The 20,058-nt window shown below is 42.5% G+C and overlaps 1 protein-coding gene across 6 annotated transcripts in view; it reads right to left on the reverse strand.

The window, feature by feature from the left end:
* CACNB4 (calcium voltage-gated channel auxiliary subunit beta 4) overlaps positions 1–20,058 on the reverse strand; it is a 108,644-nt gene that overhangs the window by 25,508 nt on the left and 63,078 nt on the right. For 5 of the 6 annotated variants that reach the window (XR_009727005.1, XR_009727006.1, XM_061363758.1 and 2 more), the window contains 3 exons: positions 4,960–5,079; positions 4,520–4,642; positions 479–609 (listed from right to left, as the gene is read on the reverse strand). Coding sequence is in view for 4 of the 6 variants with exons in the window: in XM_061363758.1 (XP_061219742.1) it covers positions 479–609; positions 4,520–4,642; positions 4,960–5,079 (374 nt within the window). In the remaining 2 variants the exon portion in view is untranslated. Of the gene's footprint in view, positions 1–478; positions 612–4,519; positions 4,643–4,959; positions 5,080–20,058 lie in introns of those variants that run through there. The other variant, XM_061363761.1, reaches the window with a different exon arrangement.

A 20,058-nucleotide genomic window follows, 5' to 3' on the forward strand; every position in this document is an offset into this window, starting at 1 on the left:
CATGGAGACACAGAATGGTGAAGCTGGAACATGAAGAATAAAGCAGGTCAAATGACAAAGTTCATATTACAAAGTTTGAAAAGTCTGGTTTTGGCCAAAATGGAGAGGAAGATAAAACAGAAAGAAAAAACCCACAACCTTAAGAACACAACCAATGGGAAAAAAATATGGCAGCCTTTGAGCACCAACACTGACTTAAAGCCATGGGGATGTGAAACTCTAGCCCTTCAGAAATTTCTGTTGTTACCACTCATACTGTATTACTGATCTTTCCTAAAGTCAATACACACTTTTTTGTTGCTTCTCACTGTCAATATCTAACACATCTATTCTCTGCAAATATGTATTTTCATTTGGAATCCCAAGTCAAACATTCTTCCAAATGCAGTGCAATAAAAACAAATCAAGTGACCTTTGAAAATATTGTCTAGTGTCAGAAATGATTTTAAATTATTTTAAAAGGTTACAGCATTCTTACCCTCCATGGAAACGTCCTCTCTTCTGCTCCTGCTGAATGCGGATATTCTCCAGTCTAAGCGGGCTTGGAATAAAGCCAATCTCGCAGCCCTCTTTAACCAGCCTTCCTATCCACCAGTCATTATTATATTTCTGGAACATAGAAAGGTTACTGGCTTCAGTTTAAAATACTCCATGTCTGAAACTCTGTTTTCCACAATCCTTAACTCCATGCTGATCAATGAAAGCAGACACACACTGACACCTGAATGCTGCACAATCCATGTGAATCTGAGTTAGGTTAAAGGTATTTGGAAGGTTAATGTCTTCTTTGCAGCCAGACAGTGGAAAGCAGCGTTATCTGCAGCAGTACTGGCTTATCTCTTAACTGCCCCAACACATCCTGTGTGCTGTGACTTTTCCTCTAATGTCACCCACTAAGGTGCTGAGTGTGATGGTGATTTAATGAGACAAACCAATTTCTGGTGAAGAAAGGCCACCAAGCTATGTCACAGCAGCCATATAAACCAGTCAAAGTAACACCTTCAGATCACCACCAAAACAACAGTAAATGGTTCCTTGTAAAATGTAATGGTCTACACCAAAGATACCATCACCACCACTGCCAGTTTTTCTCCCTGCTTTCCATATATTTGTACGGATGTTATTACCATGTTATCCCTTTGCAAAAACCTCATCTGGTGGAAAAACTCTATAAAGACCATTCTAGAAACCAAAATAAAGATAAACTTATCCAAGACAACATAGAAAACTTACCAGCTTCAGCAGTGAACCAAACCCACACCTGGTTATGCTATGGTAGAGCTCTAACCAAAGTTGTGACACCTCTCTACAAATGAGGCTTTTATAGTGCCACTGCCTAGAAGTAGCTGAACTCTTTGAAGGCATACACTTTTAAATGTATGACAGCTGAAGAAAAATTCACCTTTATGAAGAAACTTAAATATATACCTGAAAGTATAAGATTTAATTTTATCATTAACCTTAGTAACACATGTTTTTCTGCATTACTGGAAGTCTGCCCTAACTTTAATGATGGAAAGATGAAAAGTGGTATCATAGTGGATGTCATAGTGGAAATGGATTTGTTGTAGCTGGCTGCCAGCAGAGCTTTTGAAGAAAAATATCTGAAAACCTTACGTTCTGCTGTGCTTCATTAGGCACCTCAGTGTTTAAAAGAACCATTAGCTTTCACAACTGACTGTCAAGTCATTAAGACCAGCATGAGTGTACCAATTTGTTGCATGCCTTAAGGAAAAAGTTATCACAGAAATATTTTAAAAGTGATCAGTTGTCTTGGTTCCATATTCTCAAGCCCTACTTCTTGCAGAAACACATAAATACCATATCCTAGCTGTCAAAGATACAGCAGTCTCTGAAACATATAGACCCTCAGCATCTTTGAAAAATAAATTAGCCCTTTAGTAACCTATACATACACACCAGTACTACATGTATAGCTAAGGGAAATGCAATCCTTATATCCTTATCTTGAAAACCTATCCTCTTTATATAGCTGTTATTTATGCAAGATGTTCCATTATTTTAGCACTTCAACTTTTTAAGTCTCTATTCTTCATGCTATTATGACCCCAATTCAGAAAATGTCAGTAAGCAAAACTTAATTTTAAGTATATAGCTTCTGCTGAAATTGACAAACTACTTGCATTCTTTAAAACAAATACTTCCATATGTAGCATTCTGCTGCTGTAAATCAGAGAAATCCATTGGATTTCTGTATCCATCTGTAAATCAGATGGATTTAAACCACTGCAAAAGCTGAGTTCCATGAGCACCACCCATTCTATTTTGGTTCTAAATGTACAGCTTGAATATGAGAATCTTTCTTCCATTAGCAGGTCATGAACCTCTGGGTGACGCCTCTAGACATGACATCAGAATCAGTGTTATGCTGAGAGTATCTGAACAATACAAATGATAACAATGCAGCAAGGAACACAGGGCTATTTGTGTTAGGTCATTACCTCCCATATGTTATTCTTCGCATTCAGTATGTGGGAGGACTACAGCTTGTTCCTATCCGTTGCCATGCCCATGATTTCTTCTGCATTGTCAATTATTGTTGCCACTTCATCTTTCAGTAAGCACATAATATATATCTTGTAGGAGACAGATGAGACATACAGGACACATTCTCAATATAGCAACTCATTGGTTACTGCTGCTGTTACATCCTGTCAACAGAGTGACCTTACTTCTTACCTAGTTTAGCATTATTCTAAAATCTGGAATCATGCGTGTTCTGGTTCAAGCAAGCCTGCCAGATCATTGAAAAACAATCTCTGCAAAGCCTTTTTCCATGCAGCTAGACTCCAGCATGGGGAGTTTTCCTGAAATTCCTGACACCCTACTGAGTTACAGCCACAGCTTCAGGCAAGCTGAAGGTTTCAGTATTAACAAAGAAACTGTGCTAAACCCTTAGCAGAGCTGACAAATACCAGTAAGCCATATGGCTTACAGTTTAGTGGCAATGAGATCCTGGCTATTTAGATCTTGGGAGAAAACTCACAGAATGCCAAGACACGGACTTTCAACACTTCTCTGGAAAAATGTTCAGGGCAGCATGGCAGGAGCTTAGTACATTAAATTCAGTCACTGGGCTGAAAATAAAGGTAGCTACATCCTAGGTAAATCAAGACCAAACACTAGTTTTAATGGTGATGAACAGAATTACATGAACACTGGGCAATGGAGACTAGAAAGACAGTATTTAGGCAGGGTACATTTCTGGTGTGAGTGGAAAAACATTGGGGAAGGTAGCTGAGAATGTGATCTGAGTGCTGTAATGGATGCAGCTGACTGCATTCAACTTTGAGTGCTAGCAAAGGACCTTTTCCTGATGGGAAGCAGATTATAAATAAAGTGGTGTACATCAAGGGAGTTCAGGTGTGGTGCTAGGCAGAAGAGAACACTTTCTTGGGGAACAAACAGGAGGGGCTATTCTGCATGCAGCAATAGGCAGGTTCAGATTCAGAACTCCAGTTCACCAGCAGGGGTTTAAGCATCATTCCACACAAATAGAAACATGCCAAAGAAACAAACAAAAAAATCCAAATCAAATTTCCATCTGTTTACAGCAAACTGAGAAAATGGAACTGTCCCTCCTGTGTCTTTCTCAGGAAGAAAGAATTTAAAGCAACCCCCCTGTTCTATCACCAATATCTGCCTCTAGAGGTGCAGAAGCAGGTGTTTTCCTCCTAAATGTCCTCAGTCTAAGGGATATCAGTACTCTGAAGTGATGACTGACACATATTCAAAGAAAGAGAGAAATGAGTACTGAACACCCTAAAACAAACCCAGAATGCAGGGATGAAAAATGTTCTTGCAAGCTGAAAGCCTGTGTACAAACCTACAAAACAACAGGGATTTATGCAAGTTCAGAGGCCTCGCTTCAGGTTAAGAGTTGCAGAAAATATGCTCAACATGAAATAAAATGTATTTTTCTCTACCAAGGCCATACTCAGGGTTTATTTATGCCCATTCCTTTTTCCTTACTTTTCTATCTGTCCTCTTCAATATTTTGTTTTCTTACTGTATTATTCTATGTCTTAGTTCCTCCTATACAAGCCCATCCCATGCTTTATGAAGGCCTGGTGTAACCTGGTGCTACTCCACTTTCTGATCAATAGAATCCCTTTCCATTATGTAATTTATGATCCATCAAAATCTTCATTTGATGAAAAGAATCTGAATCTACACTGTTGAAGGATGTTTAAAATATAACAAGATGTTACCTCCTTCCTGTGACATGAAAATCCAACAAGTCAGTAACATCAAGCATTTAAAACATGCAAGATAACCACACCAGGGTGCTGGAACTCCAAAAAGGCTGAAGCACTACCACCACATCATTGCTAATCACACAGATGTGCTGTGCTCTCCTGCCTCCACTCAGCTCTTGACTCTCTTATTAATCTGGTATGGTGGTATGGTTCAGCTCCAACTGTTTAAATTGTAGTACAGTACTTGACATGGAAAAAGATTCCCTTTCACATTCCCTTTTACTAGTTCTTGGGTTTACCTCTTTAATGTGTAGGAAGTCCTTGGCATCAAAAGAGATGGCAGTGCTTGGGACAGGAACATCTTCATCCAGAGCTCCACAGTAACTCACGTTAGTCTTAACAGCAAATGCTACTGGTTTGGACTACAAATAGAAACAGACATCACAAACAGTGGAAACTTCTGAATCAAGAATTTTATCAAATCACCAAAAACCTGGCAAAGGACACTTCCCAAATACATCAAAATTCAGACCTAATAATTTCACAAAAGCCAGCAGAGTTCAGCTTGAGAATATTTACACTGTATATCCCAAATATCTTGTCTGCAGACAACCTGACTCAGTTGCCGAACTATTTCCAAAGGCAGCACCTCATTATAAACCAACAGTGTGAATTTTAACACTGGGCAAAAGATAAATGCCATGCAACTTAGCTATTACTGAAGGTGAAAAGAACATACCTTTGCCCTTTCAAGTTGTATAGCTGCTTGCTGTTCTCTTTCTTGGCGGACTGCTTCCCTATCTTCTTCCAAAGAGACATCAGAGTCTGAGGGTCTGCTTGTGTAGGAATCTGCTGAGCCCTGAAATTAAATTCATGTCACTAAGAAAACATATGTTAGAAATGGGAACCCTGTCCCCAATCAGATTCATATATAATACTTTTAAAGTATTTACTTCATTTACTTGAGTGGGTTTTACAGAAAAAAAAAGAAACCTGCAGAACCTAGCAGAGAAATAACCTGGCTTTACTGATCAGGTGCACTAAGCCAAAGACAAAAATCTCTAGGAAAACTTCTTTCAAAGCACTTCTTCACTTTCTTACTGACACAGTGAAATACAGCTCAGTTGCAGGCACTGTCCAGAAATCTTTAGACTATTTAAATCCTGTTTCACAACTGCAGATTGAAGATTGTCAAGGGCCGGGTCACATCAAATATAATTAAGGTGTTACAAAGCTTGGTTAGAATCACTCCTCCCTTTAGATACAGTGCCATTGTGTCTGTACTCCCTTCCCTGCCGTGGCTGCCACTCGCTTTGTTCTGTGCTTCAAGAGGGAAAAAGTGGCAAAAGTTGCATTATTAAAAGCAACTCAACAGGGCCTCAGAAGAACTATAGAGTGATCTAAAATGAAAACAATACATCCAAGCAGCAGCAGAATGTAACCACCTATAAAGGAGGAAATAAGGTACTGCCACAGTTAAGATTTTTTTTTTTGTCTGGGATATTACGCAGGATGCCTGGCAACATCTGAAGTATGCAGTGGCTCCTCTCTTCTTTTTATAAACCAACCTAACTTCAGCATCCTACAAAGCCAATATTTATGTTTGTGTGGGGACAAGTGAAACAGATAAGGTAAAGGGAATGTTTACTCATGATGCATCTGAAATACCAATCCTCTTCTCCAAAACCGCAGACACCCAGAGCCTAGCAAGACTAAGACCTCAACCTAGATTTCAAGGAGCACCACTGATGGAGGTGTGTATGACTGGGCATTCATACAAAAGGTGAAGTAAATTTTCACTATAGAAGAAAATTCCTACAAAGACCTCAAAATCCTGAAGTCCAGGTCTAATTTTCCACTCCAGGTTAATACTGAATGGGCAATCTGTGTCCATTATTGAGCCATTTTCAAAGCAAATGGAATTTTTGCTGTATTAATTAAAATGCCTGGCTAGTGATCGATGACCTTTGCTTAAGCCAGACTCCAGCCTTGCAGAATCCTGTTCCGTTCAAGACATCATCTGACTAATTAATGCTTGGGTTGTTAGTCTGCTCCCAGCACAGGAGAGGTCTGCGTTTCACCTTCCCGATCCCAGTGCTCTGCACTGACTGCAGGCGATGTTCAGCAATCACACACTCCCCAGGTTCCACATTCCAGCTCCTAGCTGGGCTGGTAATGGCTGCTAGAAAAGTCGGTATACAAAGAGCTGCATACAGTTTGAAAAGCAGCCTAACTTTTCAACCTACATATTTTGCATGTCTTAAAAACTACACAAAACCACCATCATTAGAGCTTCAAAAGAATCAGGATAATGCAGAGCTGCAAAAGGATCCAGCCCCAGGACTGTACACAGTAGGAAGAATATACGGCAATGTCTGACCACTGCTAAGAGACACTATTTCTGGTTTTAAATAAGGGAAAGAAAGAATGCACTGGACTATGTATACTGTGTTGTATTATATAACCAGTGTAACAATTTCTAAGTCACCACATTCCTAGAAAAAAAAATGAAGGCATAAAAATAATAAAACATTATTTTTTATATTACTACCTAGACATAATAAATATGTCCTATATGTTTATATCTCTAGAGAGCTCCAAAATCTGTTACACTATACATGTTAGTGTGAGGTGTCCCTGCCCATGGCAGGGGGGTTGGAACTAGATGATCTTAAGGTCCTTTCCAACCCTAACTATTCTATGATTCTATGTTCCAAGACCATGTTCCATTTTAAAGCATTATGTATTTCAAACTTTTTTTTTCCTTATATCCTGCAGCACAGGGACACATATTCTAAGTAATAGAATCATAAAATCATAGAACAGTTAGGGTTGGAAAGGACCTTAAGATCATCTAGTTCCAACCCCCTGCCATGTGCAGGTACATCTTACACTAAACCATGCCACCCGAGGCTCTGTCCAACCTGGCCTTGAACACTGCCAGGGATGGAGCATTCACAGCTTCCTTGGGCAACCCATTGCAGTGCCTCACCACCCTTACAGTAAAGAATTTCCTCCTTATATCCAATCTAAACTTCCCCTGTTTAAGTTTGAACCCATTACCCCTTGTCCTGTCACTACAGTCCCTAGTGAAGAGTCCCTCTCCAGCATCCTTGTAGGTTCCCTCCAGATACTGGAAGGCTGCTATGAGGTCTCCACGCGGCCTTCTCTTCTCCAGGCTGAACAGACCCAACTTTCTCAGCCGATCTTCATACGGGAGGTGCTCCAGTCCCCTGATCATTCTCGTGGCCCTCAAGTAAAAAAAACCAGCCCTGCACCAGCTACTAAGAAGGAGAAAAAACGACTGCTGAACCCAGGACACATGGTTAAACTCTATGAGGTTGGCATCAGCCCACCTTACAAATGTGTCAAGGTCCCTCTGGATGGCATTCCTTCCCTCCAGCGTATCAACCGAACCACACAGCTTGGTGTCATCGGCAAACTTGCTGAGGGCGCACTCAATCCCACTGTCTGTGTCAGCCACAAAGATGCTGAACAAGACCGGTCCCAACACCGATCCCTGAGGGACACCACTCGTGACTGGTCTCCAGCTGGACATTGAGCCATTGACCACAACTTTTTGCATGCAGCCATCCAGCCAGTTCTTAATCCACCTAGTGGTCCACCTATCAAATTGATGTCTCTCCAATTTAGAGACACAGATGTTGTGTGGGACAGTGTCAAATGCTTTGCACAAGTCCAGGTAGATGACATCAGCTGCTCTACCCCTGTCCATAAGTTCCGCAGCCCCATCATAGAAGGCCACCAAATGAAGCCATGCTGGCTGTCACCAAGCACCTTGTTGTTTTTCATATGCCTTAGCATGCCTTCCAGGAGAATCTGCTCCAAGATTTTGCCAGGCACAGAGGTGAGACTGACTGGTCTGTAATTGCCTGGCTCATCCATTTTCTCCTTCTTGAAAATGGGGGTTATATTTCCCTTTTTCCAGTCATCGGGAACTTCACCTGACTGCCATGATTTCTCAAATATGACGGCCAGCAGCTTAGCAACTTCATTTGCCAGCTCCTTCAGGACCCACGGATGGATTTCATCAGGTCCCATGGAGTTGTGCACATTCAGGTTCCTAAGATGGTCTCGAACCAGATCCTCTCCTACAGTGGGCCCAAGGTCTTCATTCTCACAGTCCTTGCGTCTGCCTTCCAAGACTTGGGTGGTGGGGTCAGAGCCTTTGCTAGAGAAGACCAAGGCAAAGAAGTCATTCAGAACCTCAGCCTTCTCCAAATCCAGGGCAGCCAGTTCTCCTGATAGCTTCCATAGGGGGCCTACTTTGTCCCTAGTCTTTCTTTTACTTGTTACGTACCTATAGAATCCCTTCCTGTTATCCTTAACATCCTTAGTGAAGTTGGCCTTAGCTTTCGTAACCTGGTCCCTAGCTTCCTGGACAACATCCCTCTATTCTTCCCAGGCTGCCTGTCCTTGCTTCCACCTTTTATAAGCCTCTTTTTTTCCCCTCAAAGTTTTCTCAGCAGCTCCTTATCCATCCAAGGAGGTCTCCTGGCCCCCCTGCTGCATTTCCTTCTAGTTGGGATGCAACACTCCTGAGCTTGCAGTAGGTGATCCTTGAATATCACCCAACAGTCTTGAGCCCCCCTGCCCTCTAAGGCTATATCCCATGGAACCTTACTGAGCAGGTTCCTCAAGAGGCCAAAGTCTGCTCTCTTGAAGTCCAGGGCAGTGAGCTTGCTGCACGCTCTTCTCACTGTCCTGAGGATCTTGAATTCGACTATCTCATGATCACTATAACCAAGGCTGCCCTGGAATGTCACTTTTCCAACCAGCCCTTCCCTGTTGGTGATCACGAGGTCAAGCATGGCACCTCTCCTTGTCGGCTCCTCTATTACCTGCAAAAGGTAATTGTCTTCCACACAATCGAGGAACCTCCTGGATTGCTTGTGCTGGGCCATACCGTCATTCCAACAGATATCAGGGTGGTTGAAGTCCCACATGAGGACAACGGCCTGCGAGCGTGAGGCTGCTCCTATCTGCCTATAGAGTGCTTCATCCGCAGATTCCTCTTGATCAGGCGGTCTGTAACAGATCCCCCCAGTAATGTCTGCCATAGCTATTTTCCCTTTAACCCTGACCCACAAACTCTCTGTTGACTGCTCACCTGTCCCCAGACAGAGTTCCATACACTCCAGCCTATCCCTAACATAAAAGGGCAGCTCCCCCTCTGTGCCTGCCAGGCCTGTCTTTTCTAAAGAGTCTGTAACCTTCCATTCCAACACTCCAGTCATAGGAGCCATCCCACCATGTTTCTGTGATGCCTATTACATCATACCCCCTTAGATGTGCACACATCTCTAATTCCTCGTTTGTTCCTCATGCTATGGGCATTTGTATAGAGGCATCTGAGCCGAGCTCCAAATGAAGCCGGCTCATTGGCTGGAGCAGCTGGAATATCTCTACATTGTTCTGAGCATTTATTATAGGTGCTGGCAACTGACTGGGTGTGTTGGGATGGAATGATACCCCCACCCCCAACACATCTAGTTTAAAGCATCCTTGACCAGTCTGGCAAGCCTCCTACCAAAACTGCTCCGTTAGACCAGCTCCCACCAGCCCCGCCAGCCCCCAGTAGACCTGGCCTCCTAAACCGGGTCCTGTGTTCTAAATACCCAAACCCCTGACTATGGCACCACTGTTCTAACCATTTATTAGCCTGGCCAATCCTCCTAGCCTTTTTAAGGTCCTCCCCTTTATTCTGGAGAATTGACAAAAAGACAGTCTGAGCTCCAGAGCCCTTAACAACCTCTCCCAGGGCTCTACAGTCCTTCTTTATGTTCTCCAGGCTACTGCTATCTATATCCCTAGCACCCACATGTAGCACTAGAAGTGGATAATAGTCCATGGGACTTACTAGAGCAGGCAGCCTCTCTGCAACATCCCTGATCTGTGCCTCTGGTAGGTAACACACCTCCCTTGAGACTGGGTCAGGCTGACAGATGAGTGCTTCTGTGCCTTTCAAAGTAGAGTCCCCTACTACTACAACCTGCTGCTTTTTCCTGGCAGCACCAGTATAGATCTTCTTTACCAGTGCATCAGCCGATTGTTCAAGGTGTGAGTGTGTTTCCTCATCAGCCCCCTGCAGAACTGCAAAGCGGTTCTGGGTGGGACAACAGATTGAGGAGAAAGCCCCTACTTTTAATTGTCCTCTTCCACCCTTTTTTGTTGTTTTTTTTTTTTTGTTACTATTTCCCAACTTCCTGGGTTAATAGCCTCCTTCTTTTCTCCATGAACTACAGGGGATGCTTGAGGCCCCTGCAGAGTTTGGGCCTGGAGCACAAGTCTACCACAGCAGTCAGTATTCTTACTCCATGCAAAATAACATGTTCTTAAATATTGATGTGAATACATATCCATTAGAAGACTTCTGGCACTGAACCACCGATGAGCAGATGCTCTCTTTTTGTGACATACTCATAATTTGGCTGTAAGCATGATCCTGTCACTAGGCAGGGTGGATTTCCTCTGTAGCAAGAACAGGATTCACCTCACACACAGATTTGATTTTAACAGACCCAACAAATTCCTTCCCAGGACAGCTGCCCACCCTACACCCCACACCCCAAGGCGAGATGCAAAGGACGGAACGCCTGTTGGTAGCCAGGCATCTGCAGGTACACACATCTGAGGCCTGAGCTGGAACAGATCTAACACCAACAGGCTGAAAACCAGCATTAGCTGCTGGCAGCAGTACAACTTTTCCTAGCTCGGAAGCTAGACATGCTGCTCTTCCTTCTGCTTCCTTTGGGATGTAGCAGAGACCAGGGAACTCACCAGCCACAGCACCTGGCTAGGCATGCACCAAAGAAACTTCTCCTGCTGCTCAGTGGTGGCCAGTTATTCCTCTCTTTAATCTTATCTTGGTGGCAAGATTAAAACTTCAGCTTCCAAATGCATCACCAGCAGGGGCATAAGAGTATTTCTTCCCCAGTCAAAAGAGAGAGTGCAAAGCATGCCAAGTCATCACACCTCGGCAAAATGAGTAGCAGGAGACCTCCTGCCTAGTCTATTGTTCCAAACTGCATCTCTGTTCAGCAACTGAAGGGGAAGTCTATCAGTGGGAGGCTGAATTTATATGGTTAAATATTACAGTCCTAAAATTATAGCACATCCTTCATTCCAGAGCCTGCACTGTTCAGAGCTTGGGGGGGAGGGGGGTAGGAAGAGAAAAGAAAAAAAAATCAGGCAGAAAAAAACACGAAACAACCCAGACCAGAGGTCGCAAAGACAGACCAACTATCTGATAGAGAAAAGCTTCTCATTTATTGTCCACTAAACGCTTTAAAGAATGTTTTATAGTTGCTTAGCATCACCTTTTTTTACTTACAGACAGCAAAGGTTCAATAGCAGCTGAAAGGAAGAAGGAAAAGCAATCACACTCTCCAAATAACAAATCAAAAGGCATAATAATAAATAGAAATAATATACTGCAGTGGGAATGGGTCTCTTTCCAAGATTTTAGTCCCACCTGGCACAATACACTGCAACAGGAATGCACCCCACCCTGGCATGCATGAAGCCTGAGATGAAGCCACTACTGCTGTCATCGAGAGTAGGAGACACTGTTCTTTACCCACGTGCTTCCTGACCACGTCATTTCTTCCTTAATTTTCTGTGTACTGAAAGGTGTATGAGAACAAGGCACAGAACACATCACTGACAGGACTGATATCTGAATCACTGGTATCTTTCAGATATCAGCATCACACACGTAGGTGGACTGCAGAAATCATCTGTATGGGGAAATGGTGAACAAGAAGTTCACAGGCTCATATCTATGTATTTATTCAAGTCCTCTGGATGATTCAGTGTAGCTTTCTAAGGGAATTTAATAGAAATAGATACCTATACTGGATGCACAGTTTCGCATACTGGCTTTTAGTGGTGTATGTTTGAGCACTGACTTAATTAATGCTGTCAGAACAAAGTAGTCTTAACCAAAGTAGCTGATACTGCAAGGCTACCCCAGGCTGCTCTTCAATGCTAATCACTGCCTGTATGCCAAATGATATGGATTGGTATAATCACATCCGCATGATCCCTTCTCTTGCAAGTTGTGCCAAACAGCAAGTGGCTTATCTGAAAGATGCAGCCCCAGGACTGTGACTCACATGATGCTGAGCTGCAGCATCACACTAAAAACAAGGCACAATTCCGCAAATAGCAGCAAGATGGACAGAAAAAGCAGTCCAAGGTAAGCAATGAAACCTGGCATTCTGTAACGTACCATCAGCAGGGGCCAAGGAATACCAGTGTCCACACTGAGTCAGAGCAGAAGACCAAGCAAGTCTCTCAGCTCAGTCACTGCTCTGCACCGAGCAAGACAGCACAGTCCAACCAGGTACACACGCTTACCCCAGCATGGCCTCTCACTGACTTCCCAGTCATCTTTCAGGCTTCTGGTTACACCGCTCCTCATTTCTGCACTCTGCATTCACCAGCCAAGCTGCTTCTGTGGTTAACACCGGACTCTTGGCAGCAGTGACTTCTACTCACAAACTGGGACTCAGAAGCTGATTAAGGCTTCCGGGAACTACTATAACACAAGCAGTACATAAAGCAAAAATAACCCTTGTCATCCTCAGAAGTTCAGCTTTTGATTATTTTTTAAAACCATGAACAGACAAAAGCATCACTTCTTGTATTTGATTTTTGGTTCTGTTTACAATTTTTGATTGAAGATCAGAATATTGACAGCAATATTGTGCAACAAGCCAATATGAACACTCCTGCCTGTACAGCACCAGGTGTAATGAAGTTCTGGACTGACAGCTCGTTATTTGTTAAAACTGCAATAGATGCGATGATACTAAACACTTTGATGCATCCATGCTCTTGTCACAGTTGGGGAAGGACAACTGAGTGCCTGACCACACAATGAAAACCAAATTATGTTAGAAGTCTTCAGGAAGAGACAGGATAAGAAAGAAGAAAGAAGGCATTCACCATCTTTTTCTGTATAACCAAAACTGTATCAAAAAGACCCTTTAATTTCTTTATTTTCACACTGCTTAGAGCAGCAAACTGATAATTTGGGGCATACTGCATATGTCCAGTTTCACTTTGCACATAATATTCAGGGACCAATTACCACAGAAACTGTTACCCAACCTCAACCTCACAAACCCTGAGAGACAGAGGAATTTTGTGAAGTGGGAGCATATGCAGTGACTTCAAGTGAACACTAGATCTAACAATCTGAAGGAAAAAGGCTTTGCTAGATAATTGTATTATTCAAGGCAATGAAAGATTTCTTATTTCACAGCCTTTTAACTTTTCTTCCTTACTTGTCTTCTGTGAATTAATTTTACCTGCAATTTACTATTTATTTTCCCCCTCATTCATTTTCCTCTCTCATTAATTAGCACAATTCAGCTTTGACAAAAACATTGAAGCTTGAAGCAATCTCAAAAATTCTAGGGAAAAAGGGTAAAGCAGAAAGGACAGTGGGTCTATTTATTCAGCAACTAGAAAATAATGGCAAATCATCAGTCTCGGTTGCTCACTGACGGGTCTTACACTTGAGACTGATGAAAGATAGGTGCCAAGATGGCTGGATGACTGGAAAGGATAACAGAAAATTCCTACTTGTCACGGTGTTACTACGCCCCAGCCTGCTTAGGGAAGAAAAGTTCATATATGTATCATCTCCCTGGACACTACAAACAGCTGCTAGCCATGTCCAGTCTTCCTGCTTGCTGAAGAAAAGAGCAGAGAAAATAGCAACTCTTAACTGTTATGGTTTCAGAAATAGGAAGAAAATAAGGACTTCAGTGAGGTTGCAAATAATTTTGTTTTCCAACTGCCATAAATATACAGAACTGAATTGCTCTCTATCCAGCCATAACTTGTAATGCTCTGTCATGCAGCTTGTGCAATTAAAGCATCAATCCATTAGGAGCTCCAATAAGCCAGATGACAGCAGTCTCTTTTGAAAAGATTTAGGGTGCTGCAGAGTCCATCACAACCCAGAAAGCATTTCTGAAAACATGCCCTGCTCAGAGAAAAAAGCCTCTGGCTTATCCATTAAGCAAGACAACAGGCAGCACTGTCTAACTGCAAGCATCCTTCTGCAGAAGGACTAGCTAAAGGCTTTCTGAGTGCAGCTCTATCTGGGAGTTACCAGACATTGAGCACACATGGCAATCACTATGCTTAATAAAGCATACATGGCACTGAAGAGGAAAGACCTAGTATCTGTGTTCATATGCACATGTTATTTTCAGCTGAGAACATGAAAAATGTCTTTGCAATAATAGAGAGTGCACTTTGAAAATCCACAACACTTGAAAATGAACAAGTATCAGGACTGGCAGCAGGCCTCCAGGCAGCCAATTATTATGGATGGTTTACTAGAGTTTGAATAATACCAGAGCTAGGGACAGCATGAAACACTTTGGTAAAAAAAAGACCCCTCCTGTCCCACACTGTCCATCTCTCCTCTTGTGTCCTCTCATCTTAGTTCCTTCCCGTAACAGGAATCCTACTTGGTACATTCAAGCTTCCCTATAGTTTTTTTAGATGCTCAAGGCAGTTTCACCTGCAAGACCCCAAAATTCTTAAAGAGCCTGTCCTGATGCTGAACTAAGAGGTGACACAGCAGACCAAAGAGTTGAACTGAGGTTGCTCCAATCTTTTAAAGTGGTCAGGACCTCCACTAAAAACTTCTAACAAACATTGGTGTGTGTGAGCACACATACAGCACAATGGAGGTTTAAGAGAGCAATATCGTACAAAACAAGATTGCTCATCATTGTTTAGCTATTTCATACTGGAACACAAACAAACATGGCCTTGTAAAGCACAACATGACTTTCTCCTACATGCTGTTTCTCGCACTCAGCTTGCCTCGTCACATTCCTGTCTCTGCGAGGCTGGGGACAGCTAGCAAAATCCCGACTGAGGGCTATTGCACAGACACCCTGCTGCACAGGAAGCCTGCAGCTTATGTAATAATTAGTAAAAGAAAAATTTACATTTACAGATGGATATACAGATATGGAAACTCATCTTCCATCGCAATGTGTTACACTTTGATTGTGCCGCATGATGTTGACACTGTATGGCAGAATCGGAACCACACAGGCTGGGAGGAACTGCAGGCTCCTACCTATCCCGATGGAGAGAGACAATAGAGTAGATTTGGCTTTCTGCAGTGGTTCTGTGGCTGTTTGCTTGTTTTGCTTTGTTTTTAATGAACTACGTTATCAAGAACCAAAGCATCAAAAGTAGACTTCTGGGTGCAATCTTGATCTGTTCTTTAATATCCAGTTCATTCAAATGTGCTTTTATAAAGCTGGGCACTGTAACTTACACATCTCTATCTCCAATTCCCACAAAAGCAGACAAGTCCCACATTTAGGACTGGAGCTGTTACAGTACTGCCAAGAAACACTCAACTTGCATACACAGAAGCTGAAATTTCATTTCTTGGCTAAGATGTGGAATCATGGAGAGACTGGCTACTACCAGTCACTTTGGCTGGATTGAATACGACCACAGGGCTTGAAGTTTTAGGATCTTTGCTTTGCAAGCATCAGAAAGCATTTCTTCCCATTGAAGAGAGCCATCCATGATTAACTAGGTACTTCATGGATTGTGGTTCCTCAAGCTGCCAAAACCTCTGACTGGAGAGCTGCACATGAAAAAGGGTGCTTCAGGAAGGTGCTGTCAGTTTGTTGGGGTGCCACACGGTTATCCCTCACAGCCTGGTTGAACCAGACACTGCTGATTTCCCAAAAAAGTCAGTCTTAGGCTGAAACATAGAAAACAGCAAGGTAACCTTTGCTCTCCAACCAAACCATATTCCAGCCACCACTAGGCATGATGACTTAGTTTACCTGAGCAGCAAGAGAGGGACAAGTTCATTCCAAATGTGTACTGGTTTTCGTTCTTGCTGCAGTTAGTAAATCTCATGATAACAATTATATGCATGAGTACTATATCCAATAGTATCTGTCAGAAAAGCAGGCAGAAAACATTCTTCCTGCCTCATAGATGAAATCCCAAGATTTCATCCTCCTAAACCAGCATAGAAACCTGAGATCTCAAAAACCCTGGTGCAGATCACTCTGTGCTGAACTCACTGCTCATGACAAAAGAGGCCAAAGATCAGTTCAGAGCAACATACAACTTGTGCAAGCCAGAAGCGGTGATCCCTGCCTGCCCACAGACCTCTCTTACCCACAGCAATTACCTGCACAGGCAAAACCCATTGCTAGAAACCATGTCTTGTCCACAGGAGTAATGCTTTCTGTATGACAAAAAATTGCTGGCTATTATTCAAAGTATGTATTTACGACAGAATTATTTAAGTTAAATTGTGACGTGGGTCTTTCTGAAATTGGCATGTACACACATGGAAATGATCACAGAATCATAGAACAGTTTAGTTTGGAAGGGACCTTTAAGATCACCTAGTTCCAGCCCCCCTGGCACAAGCAGGGACACCTTCCACTTGATCAGATTGCTCCAAGCCCTGTCCAACATGGCCTTGAACACTGCCAGGGAATGGGGCATCCACAGCTTCTCTGGGCAACCTGCACCAGTGCCTCACCACCCTCACAGTAAAGAACCTCTTCCTAATATCTAATCTAAATCTCCCCTCTGTTTTTAAAGCCATTACCCTTTGTCCTATGACCACATGTGTCTGCAAAAAGCCCCTCTCTAGCTTTCCTGCAACCCCTGTGATGTACTGGTCTTCTCAGCTTCCAGAGCAGCACATGGAGGTCAATATAACCCCATAACAGAGGTGGCTCTTTCTGCTTGCCATACATTACAAGGTTTAAGCAACTCAAGATTTGTTTATTGTTATTATTACTATTATTAGATGGTTTTCCTTTATTGATTTGTCCCTTCTTTTCCATTGCAGTTATTCATTCATTCATTCATATTCATTCACTTTAAAAAGAATAGTAACTCCTTACGTAATCATTTACACTCCCATCTTCAGTAATGAGTAAAGACGGCCTGCTGAAACTTCAGCATGACTTGGGATATCAGCACTGCTCAGGAACAAAAGATACAGCTTAAGGTCTATTTCACTCCAGACCATAGCTCCATCCCTAGTTGGGGCAAGGTCTCTTCACTGTGGAAGCAGCCAAAAACCTAAATAGCCACCCAGAAAAGGAAGACTGGTTTCATTAGCAGGAAGGTTACATTAGCCCATCCTCTACCCTTCCCTTCAAACAAGTTGTATGCTTCAAGACCTAGAGTCTCAACTTGAAAAAAGACCAAATGTCCTCAGTCCTCTGCAACTTTCAGCAAGAATTGAGGTCAATGCGCATCTCACATGGAGGCTATATGCCACCTCAACGAGTTCCCAGAATCCTGACAAAGTTCTTGACAAAGCAAAAGGAGAACAAATAGGCACAGTGATGGCTGCAGGGCCATATGCTGCCATATGCCACGTGCATTCACGGAATGATGCTTTTATTTTTTTTTTAACAGAAAACCTATTCCTTGAGGTTGCAGTTCTCTCTATAAGCCCCATATAAACCATCTTACTGGTCCGCGTGCATCGTGCAGTCCCTCTGCACAAGATGAGCCTCTACACAAGCTAGTGATAGCATCTCTATTGCTCCCACTGCCTGAAAATGTAGATTTTAACTCACAGAGGTTACTACTAAAATTATACTATAAAGACAGGCGTTATAGAGAATAAGTACTAACATATTTTTAAATGAAAACAGGAACCAAAACTTGTGCACTTTAAAACACCCCACATTTTAAGTAACAGTGACCACTACTCCTGACCACAGTTGGTGCTCACCTGGTCTCAGCACTCAGGGAGGGCAGCTAAATTTAATTACTGGGCAGGTGATGTAATTAAGAGGCAAACACAAAACAGTGGGTATCTGTTCATTTGGCATGAAAACGTTACTGTGCTGCAATCAAAGTCAGGGCCAGGAAGATCTGCATGTGCCGTAACAACCTCAGTAAAACACTGCAGTGAGGTCCTATCCTAAGTGCTGGAGTAAGACTTCAGTGGGAGCTGCGGGCAAGAGGAGCAACCCTTTGCACTAATGATACCAAAAGGGTTATTCCCACATGTAAAGTCTCTGCAGAATGAGGTGCAGAGGTTAACTTGAAGCACAGCCCCAATTTTGCTTTTAATATCCTCTAGAATTATTACTATCCCTCTAGAACTGCAGAATCTGTTACAGCTATTGTAATGTTAAATAATGAGGTCCAGTAAAGCTATAGCAAATCATTTTAGTAGGACTTTTCCACGAATTCGCATCTAAGAGACAATGTGAATGTGCCACTAAAAGTCCAAACAGGACAAAGTTCTGTTCCCAGCCAAATCATTTTCTCACTGAATAACTGACATACACAAGCCAGCTGCACAACCACTCTGCATTGAGCTGTGATTTCAGAATTAAATGCTCAGTAATTATTTCCTGCTATATGTTTGGTAAATTTATTTAGGACAACTCATTAGGTGTCTCAGCAATTCAGAAATGACTAGATAGTTAGAGCACATTTTTTCTTAGTGAATACTAATTATTAGAAAACAGGGCAATTGTTCTAACACTTATTTTCATCATCTCTTTTTTTCCTGAGTTTAAAATATTGCAGTCATCTCCTTTCTCAAGCTGCCTTCAGTTCAATGCAGATTGTGTTTTTACATCGAAGAGATTTGGCTTAAAAAGAAAGTACTAATAATGTATACATTTAGTGCGAAAATACTACATCTTTTTCTGTAATGTTCAAATAAACATGCAAGACGTAAGGTTTCGCCCAACATGCATTAAAGGTAAGCATTCACCCAGTGTTACACATGTAAAAAGGTCTACAGTTTAAAGATCTATGTAGAATAAAAAAGAAGCCTGAGACAGTGGCCAGTGAATACATTAGTGGTTCTGAACTTTTCCTTCTCACATTTTTACAGATGTTAACTTCTTCTGTTATAAATCACCATAAGCTCAAATGTTATTTTGCCTTTCCAGAATCTCAAATGCTAACTGGTCAAGAGAAATCTTAGATGTTTTTGTAGCAAAAAAGACAGGATAAATTATGTGAAGTACAAACACGGACAAATTGTTTCACTGGTTAGCCCATCACTGTCTATTCTCTTGAGCATAAAAATGTGTGTACACATTAGTAGTAAGTTGTTGAATGCATTGTGGCACTGGTCAAACTGCTTCAGCTATCTCACCTCTACTGGTGACAATTACATAAAACAGCAGAAAAGTACCAAAGTTACCCAGTCCCCTTCACAAGAACCGTGCACAGAATCACAGAGCAGTTTGGGTTGAAGAGACCTTAAAGCTCCTCCAGTTTCAACCTCCTGCCACGGGCAGGGACACCTTCTACTAGGCCAGGTTGCTCAAAGCTCTGTCCAACACTTCCAGTGATGGGGCAGCCACAGCTTTTCTGGACAGCCTGTGCCAGTGCCTCAACATCACCACAGTGAAAAACTCCTTCCTTACATCTAATCCAGATTTCCCCTCTGTCAGTTTAAAGCCATTCCCCCTTCACCTATCCCTACACGCACTTGTAAAAAGTCCCTCTCCAGATTTCTTGTTGGTCCTTGGAAGGCTGCTCTAAGGTCTCCCTGGAGCCTTCTCCTCTCCAGGCTGAACAACCCCAGCTCTCTCAACCTGTCTTCATAGGAGAGGTGCTCCAGTTCTTAGCTGCTTTATCATTTTCACCTGTTACTCAGCAAAGGAATGAAGCACATACACACATCCATCCTCTTACTCGGCAAAGCACATAAGTTTCTTCTGATTGTTGCCCTGTAACCTAAATCCCTGCAAGCACCTGCACAAGGATTTGGGTGAGTTGTGTCTCATCACCACACTGATGC

Source organism: Neopsephotus bourkii, unplaced genomic scaffold (genome assembly GCF_033783945.1).
Source record: "Neopsephotus bourkii isolate Nb327-2 ecotype Australia unplaced genomic scaffold, CSIRO-AGI_Nbou_v1 NB_1181, whole genome shotgun sequence".
NCBI lineage: Eukaryota > Metazoa > Chordata > Aves > Psittaciformes > Psittacidae > Neopsephotus > Neopsephotus bourkii.